General features: G+C 37.7%; 1 protein-coding gene across 3 annotated transcripts in view; it reads left to right on the top strand.

Annotated features, from left to right (window-relative positions):
* The window catches only part of LOC133643154 (dual specificity calcium/calmodulin-dependent 3',5'-cyclic nucleotide phosphodiesterase 1B-like), a 74,298-nt gene that overhangs the window by 56,209 nt on the left and 4,237 nt on the right, over positions 1 to 13,852 (top strand). For all 3 annotated transcript variants that reach the window (XM_062037567.1, XM_062037565.1, XM_062037566.1), the window contains exons 9-12: positions 1,290 to 1,389; positions 1,479 to 1,601; positions 5,522 to 5,603; positions 5,672 to 5,789. In XM_062037567.1, coding sequence (XP_061893551.1) covers positions 1,290 to 1,389; positions 1,479 to 1,601; positions 5,522 to 5,603; positions 5,672 to 5,789 — 423 coding nt within the window. The remainder of the gene's footprint in view (positions 1 to 1,289; positions 1,390 to 1,478; positions 1,602 to 5,521; positions 5,604 to 5,671; positions 5,790 to 13,852) is intronic.

Genomic DNA, 13,852 nt, shown 5'->3' on the forward strand with positions numbered 1-13,852 from the left:
AATTTATATTTTTTCAAAAGCAATATTGTTTGCGATAATAAACATTTTTTAGCATATGATTTTATTTTTGTTAAAAACATTGTTGTTAAAAACATCTACTTAATTATTGCACATTTTTTTCCCCCCAAAAAATGTTAACTTATTCTCTTATATATATATTTTTTCTTCAAAATAAAAATATTTTATTCTTCTTAATATTTTTGTAATATTTATTTTACACTATTTACGGGGGACCTACAATGATTTCAATTTTCATCGAACACAAATACTTGGGGTGTAAATATCAATGTTTATTTATATAGCCCTAAATCACAAGTGTCTCAAAGGGCTGCACAAGCCACAACGACATCCTCGGTTCTAGATTCCACATAAGGGCAAGGAAAAACTCACAACCCAGTGGGATGTCAAGATAATAGGTATTGGATATACTTTGGTGAACATTTTGTTCTACAGTCCATTTCTAACACATTTTCTGAATGAAGAATATTAAAATATACACCGGTATTCATCATATATATGAATTGTTTCTTCAAAACAACATGGTTTTGCAAATGTATTTAAGTCAAATGTTTTTTCCATTAAAGTAATATAATTGTATTCTTGTAAAATTATTCTTCCATTAAAAAAATGCAATATCCGTCTTTTAATATTTATTTTCATAAGTACAGTACATAATATGCAAATCATGACAAAAAATGGCAAAGTACAGAGAAAATAATATAACTGATTAGTAAATACTAGACGCCTTGACTTGAACTGATTTTTTGAATGTATTGTATCATATAGTGGTTGATGATTTTTATTTTTTATTTTTTGGGGGGGCATATAGGCCTACCAAATTTTTTAAAGTCAAATTATAATTTATGCTATTCAGTACAGGCCAAAAGTTTGGACACACCTTCTCTTTTCAATGTGTTTTCTTTTATTTTCATGACTCTTTACATTGTAGATTGTCACTGAAGGCTTTAAAACTATGACACCTGTGAAGTGAAAACCCTTTAAGGTGACTACCTCTTGAAGCTCATGGAGAGAATGCCTAGAGTGTGCAAAAAACTAATCAGAGCAGAGGCTGGCTATTTTGAAGACACTAGAATATAAATCATGTTTTCAGTTATTTTACCTGTTTTGTTAAGTACATAACTCCACATGTGTTCATTCATAGTTTTGATGTGACAATCTACAATGTAAATAGTCATGAAAATAAAGAAAATGCATTGAATGAGGAGAAGGTGTGTCCAAACTTTTGGCCTGTACTGTACGTATTCATCATTGAGTGTGTTTGTTCACAGGGAGCTGCGCTCACTGGTCATAGAGATGGTGTTGTCTACAGACATGTCCTCTCACCTTCTGCAAGTCAAAGCCATGAAATCCTGCATGCAACAACATGAAAGGAAATTTATTGCCAAGTCTACTCTTCTCTATTTTACCCACATGAAGATGATTTTTTTTATTTTCATTCTTCTCGTTATTATTCCAACAGGATTGAGAAATCCAAAGCCCTCTCCCTGTTACTCCACACAGCAGACATCAGTCATCCGTCTAAACCTTGGACACTTCACTCGCGATGGACCAAAGCCTTGATGGAGGAGTTTTTTCTACAGGTAAGAACCAGAAGGCAAAAACCTTCCAAAGGTTATTTGGACTATGGCTGTTTCACATCAATCAAACTGGAAAGACATCCAGACTGATATGAATATCAAACATCTTTCATCCATCATTTGCACTGCAAGGTCTCCTGGGAGGGAGTACAACCAATCATGGTTGGCATTGGGCAGGAGGCGGGGCAAAGGTCACATGCAACATTAAACTGACTTAAAGGGGCCCCGATATTGCAAAACCAAGTTTTCCTACCTATTGGTACCTGCTGTTGTGCATTTGGGATCTGCATAAGTCTCGAAAATTTTGCCTACTCCCTCCAAATGTTCCCAATTGGTGACGTCAGCAATCGGGAACATTGTCAGCGGATTATCCATACATGGTATAATACAGGGGTGTCCAAAGTGCGGCCCGGGGGCCATTTGCGGCCCGCAGCTAATTGTTTACCGGCCCGCCACACATTCTGGAAATGATATTGCAAAAGTTAAAAAAAACATAAAAAAATGTGGAATGAGGTGAAATCTAACTAGAAAAAGTTGCAATGTTGACACAAAGCTGCCATGCAGGCTGTTTTTTTTTCTTCTTTTGTCTATCTTTATTTTTTATTTTTTTGCCATTGCTCAAAAAAATAAAAAAATAAAAAAAAATCTATGTTATAATGAATTATTGAACTATTCAAGGCTCCAATTAGTTAAAATATTTCACTTTAAAATGTTTTATGTGGAAAATATTGCATATATTGTGTGGTTGCCATATATATATCAACATTTTCTTTGACAAAAGAGCATAAAACAAACAAAATAATAGTTCAAACGTAAAATCGACAGATATATCTGAAGTTGATCTCGTAACTTAAGTGTTGAAAGTAAAAACAACTAATAACAATGTATCACTTTAGGAGTGGGGCACCTTTTGGATCCCAAATATATTTAATGGGATTTTATTCATCTTTTCACTGTGATTACTCAAAAATAATAACACATTAAAATCAATGGTGTCCTGCATTATTGATCTTTTTAAGGCTCTAATTACTTCACATCAAACATTGCTTTCTGAATGTTTTTGGCAGTGGGGGAAATACTGCATATTTCAGTTTTATTATAAAAAACAAAGTTGTCTTTGACAGGAAAGGCTTTTTTTTTTTTTAACTTAATATCAACCTGAAGTTGATAAACTGTAGAAATTTACTGTAAGCGTTAAATAAATTTAAAAAAATAATAATTTAACTTTTTTTTAACAAATTTTAACATTTTAATAATTGAGACCCTTTATGGTCCCCGGGAGCCCTAAAGGTAAAAAAATAAATAAATAAATAAAAAAATCCATATATTTTGTTATGGTTTTGAAAATGAAAAATATCAAATTGGCCCCCGCATGCTTTAATTTTCCCGTGTGCGGCCCTCAGTGGAAAAAGTTTGGACACCCCTGGTATAATACATCTACCCAAACTGCCTTGCGCGCGTCCCCCATTTGTAGTTTAGACCAGGGGTCCCCAACCTTTTTTGCACCACGGAGCGGTTTAATGTAGGCATTATTTTCAGGGACCGGCTTCCCACTTGTGAAAAATACAACTCACTATAACGCTGGATTAGTGGGAGCCCTGCACTTGTTTCTTAGCAGTGAAATGCTGATGGAAATCAGCCTTTGGCTACAATCTGTCACATTTATATTTGATATGGTCATGAATGTGCATTGTATCATGTCACAAAGTTATAACAAATGGCAACTTCCCATGAGGAGTTTTATTGTACATCTATAAACAAGCTCAAGGCCCTCCACATCATTTTATATGGCCTGCAAAAGCCTGGAAATAATTTGTGTCAATAAAATACCTTATATTTTCACTCTTTACTTTCTTATTTTTTAACTAAAGGTATTAGGGTTTTTTTCTAGTTTGACAGGGGAAAAAAATAGTGTCCAATATTGCAACAAATATTATATTATCTAACTTTGTTGGTCAAAATCCAAATAAATACTTAAATTTCTGCTTAACTTATGGTTTAGAATAAAATAGAATAGAACGTACTTTATTGATCCCTGGGGGAAATTCAGCACTATAAAATGACCAATAGATTTTACTGTAAAATGTAGGGATTTTTTTTTTTACAGCATATTACAGTAAGTTGAAAAAAAAAACGACCAATGTTTGTTTTTTTACAGTAAAATTCTGTCGACTGAGCTGTCAGTTGTTTTTTGTTTTTTTTAAATCCACGGTTGATGATTTTGTGGTACCACATTTTACTATGTTAAAAAACTGGCAGCTGAGTTGCCAAAATAAAATGAAACAGCGGTACTGTATTTCTATTTACAGTAATATGTTGTAAACATAATAATAATAGAATAGCACCATATATTTTACAGTAAAAGTCTGGCAACTAAGCCAATTATTGTTCTGTAAAAAACAGTGGTCAAATCCACAGATTTGTTTTGCTCTTTACGTACAAAAAATGTGAAATATTTAAATTCATAGGCAAATTCATTAATTATTTACTGTTACAAGCGGCCCTCTATTGGCAGCCATGACTGCGGCGTGGCCCTCAATGAAAACAAGTTTGACACCCCTGGTCTAGTGGGACAAGCCAAAGTTAAGTTGGAGAAAATGCAGTCCTTTATAAATTATTTAATGTTTCTCTCCGGCCTGGTAGCAAATGCTTCACGGACCGGTACCGGTCCCCAGACCGGTGGTGGGAGACCACTTGTTTAGACAACAAAATGGCCAAGATACGACTTGAAGAACGAACATTACCCAATTTAGGACACTATCCAAACCTCCAGTCTCATCTGAAGAAGTACGAAGCGCCTGGCAAACTTTTTTGTTTTGTGTCAACGTGCTTTTACCCGTGAATAAGTTGCTCTGAGTGTATTCAAAGAGTACCCCCGCTCCACCCACAAACCTTTGCAAAAAGATGAATTTTCCGATAAACTACTTTTAATGGGCTTTTTTAGTTGGCTCGGTGCCAACCATTTATGGCAATGAAGGAGACAACAAAACGGTAAGTAATAACTATAGGTCAGAAATGTGTAAATGATACGTTAGCAATGTTAGCTCTATTTGTTGTGTAGATAGCTTAGCCTTTTACTATAAGACAATAGCATCACCGTCCTCCGACAATATGAAGAATGATTTTCCTAAAAACTAATTTTATTTGGATAAGTGCCTCCTATGTTTGGCAGTGGACAACTAAGTTATTTATTGCGTTATTACGTTTGCGATGTAGCTCGTATTTCAGTGATGTCCAAACTATGGCACACGGGCCAAGGAAGTGCAGTCCGCCAAAGTCTTCAGTGCAGCCTGCGAGACCTCACAAATTCCTCACGGTGTATTTTAGCCTGAATTGATTCCTCTGCAAATTAATTTGATGTGAAACTTGGAAGATGTTTCGTTCTGGTATGGAGGTCAAATATATCTATCTGTTTTCAAGTAATCTGAGCAGAGCATCAATATATGTCACCCAATCCAAACAACTTTCCCTACTCATGGTATAAATTAACTATAACCAACGAATAAAGTCAACACACATATCTATCCATTAGAATGCATAATGGGTAATGTATACACAACATTTCCCCATGTTTGGCACATTTTAGCTGCTTGATATTTCTGATTGATTACAAAACTGTGAGGAAGTCGTCAGGGAAGTAAACAAGGCAGGAGTCCAAATTTCACATACGGTACTCTTAATATTCAATGTTTTATCGTTTGTACTTCATTTTGCATTGTCGTCACGGTCTGATGTGTTTTCTGTGTAATCAGTAAGAAGCTCTTGTGTTGCCGTTTGACCAGAACAAGAAAGAAGATACAATATTCATATATTACAGTAAAAACACATTTTATCTGATATTTTGTGCACAAGTCACATGACCTGTTAGGTATTATTTGGAGTGAGATGCCTTTTAAGTTATCTCTTCTTTCTCCCACGGGGAGGGTGATAGAGAGGCGGAGCTGGGCCTGCCCTTCTCTCCTCTGTGTGACCGAAAAAGCACACTGGTGGCCGAGTCTCAGATCGGTACGTTGGACAATATTTGTGTAATCCACTTCATTTCAGTACGTTAACATTGAACTTCTTTCCTGCAGGTTTCATAGACTTCATCGTTTACCCGACATTCTCCTTACTGACCGACATGGCTGAGAAGATTGTGGTTCCTTTAGTGGAGGAAAACCCGGGTCCACTGGACCCCTGTAATAGACACAGGTAGAGCACACACACATACACACACACACACACACACACACACACACACACATAGGTTTTTGTATGTGTTACCTTCTTGAGACCTCTGAAAAATGCCTAGCTCTTTAGGATCACCCTTTCTAGATATATAAATATGTGTATTTACAACATTAATGAAATATACATACTATGCAAATATAAAAAAGCTTGTTGTGAAAAATGAGTTGGAATTTCACAAGAAAAAGGTCACACTTTCACAAGAAAAACTTGAGTTTTGGCAGTGTTATAATAAAAGTCGTAATTTTTCTCAACCCAAGTCAGAATTTGACAAGAAAAACTGAACATTTCTGCAATATTATGATAAAATGTGGAATTTTACTCAATAACAGTCGCAATTTTACAAGAAAAGCTTAACATTTTGGCAATTTTATAAAAAGAGTCGTAATTTTAAACGACAAAAGTAAAAATTTTATAAGAAAACTTTAAAATGTTGGCAATATTATAATAATAATCAAAATTTTACTTGGCAAAATTATGACAAAAGTCATCGTTTTACTCCAAAAATTTCACCATTTTACAAGAACAACAACAAAAAATTGGCAATATTGTGATAAAAGTCAGAATGTTACATGACAAATGTCGCCATTTTGCATTAAGAAGTAATACATGTACATTAAAAAGTAATACTTTAATGAGAAAATATTGCAATGTTACAGAAACAGAAAGAATATGATATTTTTTTCCCAATTTTATAAGAAAAAAGTCGACACATTTTGAGAAAAAGACTGCTTTTGGTAAAAAAAAATATATTTTTTGAATTTTTTGTTTGTAATTGGTTTTTAATCTTCATTATTTACTTCAAGTTATCACATTGTGTCTCTATATAGATGTCGTTGTGGCTTGTACAGCCCTTTGAGACACTTGTGATTTAGGGCTATATAAATAAACATTGATTGATTGATTGATATACATATTTGTATTTTATTTTTATCAATTTTGGCCAAAAGGGCGCGCATTTCACTTTCTTGCACACACTTGTTATTTCATGTGTTGACCAGAGGGGGAGCACTTTTAAAACCGACACACAGACAATTTGAAAAATCCTTCCTTTTTGGGACCACCCTCATTTTGATAGATGTCACCAGCAGGGGTGCAAATGAGACATTCTCTATTAGATGCAATGTTATTGGGACCATGATTTATGTCATCACTTGTTCACACCTCCTCATATGGAAGCTACTTTTCCTTCTTGATGTCTCAAGAAAGGTAGAAATACAAGAACACACACACACACACACACACAGAGAGAGAGACACGTATTGTTGACATGAGCACTTGAAGGTCGGGAGTTGTTCTTTTAAGAGAAACACCATTTTTTTATTAGAAATAATGTTTCCCCCAGGACAGAATGGAAATAGAAAAAAAAATATTCCAGGGTTAAACTGTGACCATTATAAAATATGTACTGTATTTACAATGTGAAGATAAATTAACCACTGACAGAAACACAAATATACCCCACCTTAACTGTAATAACAATACATGACTCACACAGTGATTTGGGATATAAGTACCGTATTTTCCAGACTACATGGCACACTTAAAATCTTTTTTTTTTTCTCAAAACTTGACCGTGCGCCTTATAACCTTGTGCGCCTAATGTAAGGAACACGTTTGGTTGTGCTTACCGACCTCAAAGCTATTTTATTTGGTACATTGTGTAATGATAAGTGTGACAAGTAGATGGCAGTCAAGCATAAGCGATAAGTGTATATCACCACTATGATGGCAATATCTCTCAAGTGAACAACACCAACATTTTAAATGTTCCATTGAAAAATATAGAACATTACACACGGCGCTCAAAAATCTATCAAAATGTTTTAGTACGACTTTGGTAAGCTATGAAGCCGCACCGCTTGATGGATTGTACTGTGCTTCAACATAGGAGTATTATTATGGTGTGTGTATAAGGTAAGACATATTATCTGGCGTTTTGTTTCGCAATATTATGCAAAAGCAACTTTTCTTACCTTCTGGTACCTGCTGATCTGTATTTGGGCTCTGCATAAGTGCTGAAAAATTGCGCTTGTCCGCCTTTGTAGTCTGTGCCGACACCGTAGTCGATAAGCTTCTTTTTTTTCTCTATCTTCTTGTTATGGGACATTCATCCTCCACTGTTGCCATTTCTAATATAAAGTAGTATAAAGTTCTTACTTATATCTCAATCAATCAATAACTGTCAGTAAACTCGCCATTAAAGCACTAAAACATACCGGTGTAGTGAGTTTACATTATTTACCCAAGGAATTTTAGTTATTAGAGAGTTCCGGTCGTACGTTTTTTCACGGGACACATTTCCGGTTTTGTTGTTTCCGGATGAGGAGATGCTGCTCCGTTATTGATTGAAGTAAAGTCTGAATGCCATTAAAACCGTTAGCGCCATCTTTTGACACTTCTTCCACTCCCGTCCTTGCACGCTACACCGCTACAACAAAGATGACGGGAAGAAGACGCTGTCGAAGGTGAGCCACGTAAATAAGACCGCCCACAAAACGACGCATCCTGAAGCGACTGTCAGAAAGCGGCTTAAAGATGATCTGTAAGACATCATCTATGCAACATTTTGACCAAAAAAACACAGTTACATGTTATGTAGACCACAAGGAAGTGTTTTACAGTTAGAAAAAAAAAAAAAAATTATGACTCCTTTAATGCGCCTTATAATCCGGTGCGCCCTATGGTCCGGAAAATACGGTATTGGGACTTACATCACAGACTTCCTCTTTGTAGTAGTAATGGTTAAATGTTCAACAACTGGTTCATTTTGGATACAATAAGGAGCAAACCGCTCTAATAATGTTTAAATTAAAATAATAAAAACTGCAAACTTTTGGCAGGTAACTCTCTGATAAATACAATTAACACATTTTTCTAAAAGTGTTTATAAGCTCTGGCTGCTCCTTGGTACTGTTGTAAGGCAAAAACTGTGCTGTTTTTGTCACGATCCGTTGCCAGGATCATGTTTTGTTTAGTTTTTGACTCCCTCAGTTTCTGTTTTGAGCACCCCTGGGTTTGTGTTTTAGTTGCCGTGGCTGCAAATTAGTCTCACCTGCCTCTGATTAGTGTTCGGGACGCTCACCTGCTCTTGGGCACTAATCGGAGAGCTACTTAGTCCTGTTTTCCGCCACACTCAGTCTGGCTGTCTTATTTGCTCTTTGCAACAGTTACGTCGTGTACTGTGGTTAATTTTATCAGGTACACTTTTCTTATATGATTGGAAGTAGCATGTGTTTGCATCCTTTTAAAAGCAGTCTTCTACTAAACCATCAGTTTGACCTGTATGGCTGTTGACCAAGTATGCGTTGCATTCACTTGTGTGTGTGAAAAGCCGTAGATATTATGTGACTGGGCCGGCACGCCCCCAATATTGTTGTCTAGGTGGAAATCAGGAGAAATTCGGGAGAATGGTTGCCCCGGGAGATTTTCGGGAGGGGCACTGAAATTCGGGAGTCTCCCGGGAAAATCTGGAGGGTTGGCAAGTATGACTGGGAGACGCAACTGCTCTGTACTTCTCCCTACGTCCATGTACCACTCCGTACAGCAGTGTTTTAAAAAGTCATAAATTTTACTTTTTGAAACTGATACCGATAATTTCCGATATTACATTTTAAAGCATTCATCGGCCGATAATATCGTCAGTCCGATATTATCGGACATATCTAAAAATAAATCATTGTCTTACCTACACCTTGCCTCCGGATCTCCGTCTGCATCTTGGGAGAACGATCTACACAGTAAAATAGACAGTTTTACTGTTGAACAAGTAGTAGGTAGATGTGTTAGTTAGCACATGCCTAAACATATCTATTAAGAATAAATAAATATAGCCTTGAAAGTTCAACAATACCATTTCTTGAATCAAATCAAAACGTCTAACTAACTTCACCCCCCCAAAAAAATACAAAATCGCTTTGCAAAAAGATTGCACAGGTGACTACAATGCTACATCTGGTTTTGTGAGGATCCTGTCACTCCTACAAGACATATATCCTGTACCCCAAAAATAAACAATAGGTCACAGTAAAATGTGATTTTTATCAGACTCCAGTGTAAATGTGCATGTGGGCCCAATGTGGCTCCAACACATTGCAAAAAAGTTGTCACAGGGGCATTTTTACCACTTTGTTACATGGCCTTTCCTTTTAATAACACTCAGTAAACGTTTGGGAACTAAGAAGACCAATTTTTGAATTTTTTTTAGTTGGAATTATTTCCCATTCTTGCTTGATGTACAGCTTAAGTTGTTCAACAGTCCGGGGTCCCCGTTGTCGTATTTTAGGCTTCATATTGCGCCACACATTTTCAATGGGACACAGGTCTGGACTACAGGCAGGCCAGTCTAGTACCCACACTCTTTTACTATTACTAGTACTATTATATAACAATTTGATATGTGTACTCGTCAGACCACAGAACACTTATTCACTTCGCATCAGTCCATCTTAGATGAGCTCAGGCCCAGCGAAGCAGGCGGCGTTTCTGGGTGTTGTTGATAAATGACTTTCGCTTTTTGCATAGTATACAGGCGTGACAGTGATAGGTGGCAAAATGATAGCCTATATATATATTTATAGACGTCATTATTTTTTCAACCACAGGTTTATTCCTGACATTTACTTAAAATCAAATCAGGCAAAAATCCCTGCAACACAAGCTTGGATCTCATCACCAGACAAACTACAGTCATTTCACTGTTTTCTTGGAATGTTTATTTTGTTTGAAAAATAAGTCATTGGCCTTTCTGTCGACGATGGATTGTTAATGCTGAACACCTTTCAAAATAAAGTACCAAGTACCGGGGGATGTTCCACACACTCTCACATGGCAGTTTTACCAGAATAAAAGTCCTACATCCTGTATCCCTGAGGTTTAGCATCACGTTTCTTAATACGAGTGGTATGGAATACCATCGATCACGTTACTAAAAGTAAGGTCGGTAACAACCCTGACCCGGGTGGTGCGGTGCAGGCCCGGGCACGAATGGGAAAATGCATGGCAGGGGTTGAACATGATGATGATAAGACCCTCAAAACCTGCAGCGATCACCTGCCAAGACTTCGCCAATTTGTCTTTTTCAGCAGGTTCAGTGCATCTTTTAGCGGGTCTACCACCGACCTGAGCCTGAAATGGCACCGCTGAAGTGGCAGCTGGTTGCATGAGCTCTCCTCGATGTAATGTCTTTTATGTCCTTCGTGGTATTTGATGTTTCTCTCTTGTGTGTTTTTACCTTATTTGTTGTGGACTTTTTGTATCTGCACTGCGACCACATAATTTCCCCATTGTGGAATAAATAAAGTCTGTAGTATCCAATAAAACAAAACTTTCCCTCACAATAAAACAGGCCAGTAAAACAACACTCACACCCACCCTGACCTTCTTCACACATCACTACACTCAGGCAGTTAGCAGAGAAGCCAACTCCATCATTCAGGACCCCACACATCCACTGCACTCATCATTCCATAAAAATACAAAATAAACTTTCGTTCTCACTGCCACCATTACTTTAAACAAACTGATTGCTGCATCATCTTTATATCTCTTATGTTTTTTTTTTTGTGTGGAAGTCTGGGACAGTGCCGAGGGAGTGGTAGACTGGGGTGGTGGTTCCCCTATTCACAAAGTGTGCTAATTGCAGGGGTATCACGCTACTCAGCTTCCCTGGGAAAGTTTACGCCAAGGTACTGGAAAGGAGGGTCCAGCCGATAGTCGAACCTCAGATTCAAGAGGAGCAATGGGGATTCCGTCCTGGCTGTGGAACAACTGACCAGCTCTTTACTCTTGCGGGAATCCTGGAGATGGCCTGGGAGTATGCCTATCCAGTCTACATGTGCTTTGTGGATTTGGAGAAGGCGTATGACCGGGTGCCCTGGGAGATCCTGTGGGAGGTGCTGAGGGAGTACGGGCTGAGGGGGACCCTGCTGAGGGCCATCCAATCTCTGTTCAACTAAAGCGAGAGTTGTGTCCGGGTGCTTGGATATAGGTCGGATCCGTTTCCAGTGGGGATTGGTCTCCGCCAGGGCTGCGCTCTGTCACCTATACTGTTTCTGATTTTAATGGACAGGGTTTCTAAGCAGAGTCGTGACCATGGCAAAGAGGGTGTACGTCTCGGGGGGCTAAAGGTTGCGTCACTGCTGTTTGCAGATGATGTGGTCCTGATGGCACCATCGGTTCGTGACCTTCAGCTCTCACTGGATCGGTTCGCAGCCGAGTGTTCAGCGGCTGTAATGAGGAACAGCCTCTCCAAATCTGAGGCCATGGTTCTCAGCAGGAAACCGATGGTTTGTACAGTCCAGGTAGAGAACGAGACTCTGTCCCAGGTGGAGGAGTTTAAGTATCTCGGGGTCTTGTTCACAAGTGAGGGAAAGACGGAGAAGGAAATCAGCCGGAGAATCGAGCAGCTGGGGCAATATTGCAGTCTCTCTGCCGCACTGTTTTGACGAAACGAGAGCTGAGCCAAAAGGCATAGCTCTTTGTCTTCCGAGCTATCTACATTCCTACTCTCACCTATGGTCATGAAGTGTGGGTAATGACCGAAAGAATAAGATTACGGATACAAGCGGCCGAAATGAGTTTCCTCAGAAGGGTGGCTGGCATCTCCCTTAGAGATAAGGTGAGAAGTTCAGTCACCCGGGAGAGACTTGCTTGGAAAAAGAGCTTGGAAAAGAGCCATCTTAGGTGGCTCGGGTGGTTCACGATGGTCTCCCTAGGGAGGAGGAGACCCCGGGCCAAGGACCAGATGGGGGGATTACATCTTCTCTCTGGCCTGGGAACACTTCGGGATCCCCCAGGAGGAAGTTGCTAATGTTGCTCTGGAGAGGGAAGTCTGGGGGTCTCTGCTGGAGCTGTCGTCCCCGCGACCCGATTCCGGATAAGCGGTTGAAGATGGATGGATGGATGGATGGATGTTTTTTTGTCTGTTATATTTGTATATATGTTTTATGTATTTTTATATATTTATATATGTATATATTTGTATATATTATATATTATATTTTTATAATATGTTATATTTTTATTTGTGTATCTCTTATTGTTCTGCCCTGTAAGTTATTTTGGGGAGGGGTGTCAAACTCGTTTTCATTGAGGGCCACATCGCAGTTATGACTGCCCTAGGGCCACTTGTAAGAGTGAATAATACATAAATATGAATTGCCTCATTACACAAATATGTCTTACTACGTATATTTTTATGAACACTGTGAAAAAATGGTTAAAATTTACGGTAAAAAAATTGACAGTTTAGTTGCCAAAATGTTACCGTAGATTTTTTACAATATATACTGTAAATGGAAACAGATTATTGTTTTTACTGTAAAATATAAGGTTGTTGGTTTTACCGTATATTACTGTAAGTGGAAAAACAATACAACAGTTGTTAGAATTTTTTTTATGGTAAAATTCTAGCAATTGAGCTACCAGTTTTCCCATAAAAATCATGTTTACCGTGAACAATTTGATGGATAACTTGCTTTAAAATCATTACTCATGCGAAACAATGTTTGGAACGTATAATAATATATTGTTTGCTGTTTGTTTAAATTATATGAAATTAAATGCAGTACATGTATATTTTTTTTCTGTCAAAATGGTAAGTTAAATACATTTAGAAAGAAAATACGCATACTAATTCCAGGTTTCCGTGGGCCACATAAATGATGTGGCGGGGCAGACATGAGTTTGACACCTGTGTCTTAGAGTCTGTTGAAGATGAATTTCTGTTTCGTAAAAGACAATAAAAGCTCAAATTTAGGCATTTATACACAGCACCGACATTTGGGAACAAGGATGAAGTGATAGAAGAAAGGTAAACATATAATAACTGTACACTTTTCACACCGTTGCACATAACTGTAGTGCATTCAAGGACCCCTTAATAAAGTTATAAACAGAGGCGTTACCTGGTTTTAAATACATAGGGAGACTCAACCCCCAGGAGATGCACTAATAATAATATAATCATGGTAATAATAATGATGTATTATTATGATTTGAAGATAATCCTACATGTATAAGATAAT

The sequence above is a fragment of the Entelurus aequoreus genome, linkage group LG26 (assembly GCF_033978785.1).
Source record: "Entelurus aequoreus isolate RoL-2023_Sb linkage group LG26, RoL_Eaeq_v1.1, whole genome shotgun sequence".
Taxonomy (NCBI): domain Eukaryota; kingdom Metazoa; phylum Chordata; class Actinopteri; order Syngnathiformes; family Syngnathidae; genus Entelurus; species Entelurus aequoreus.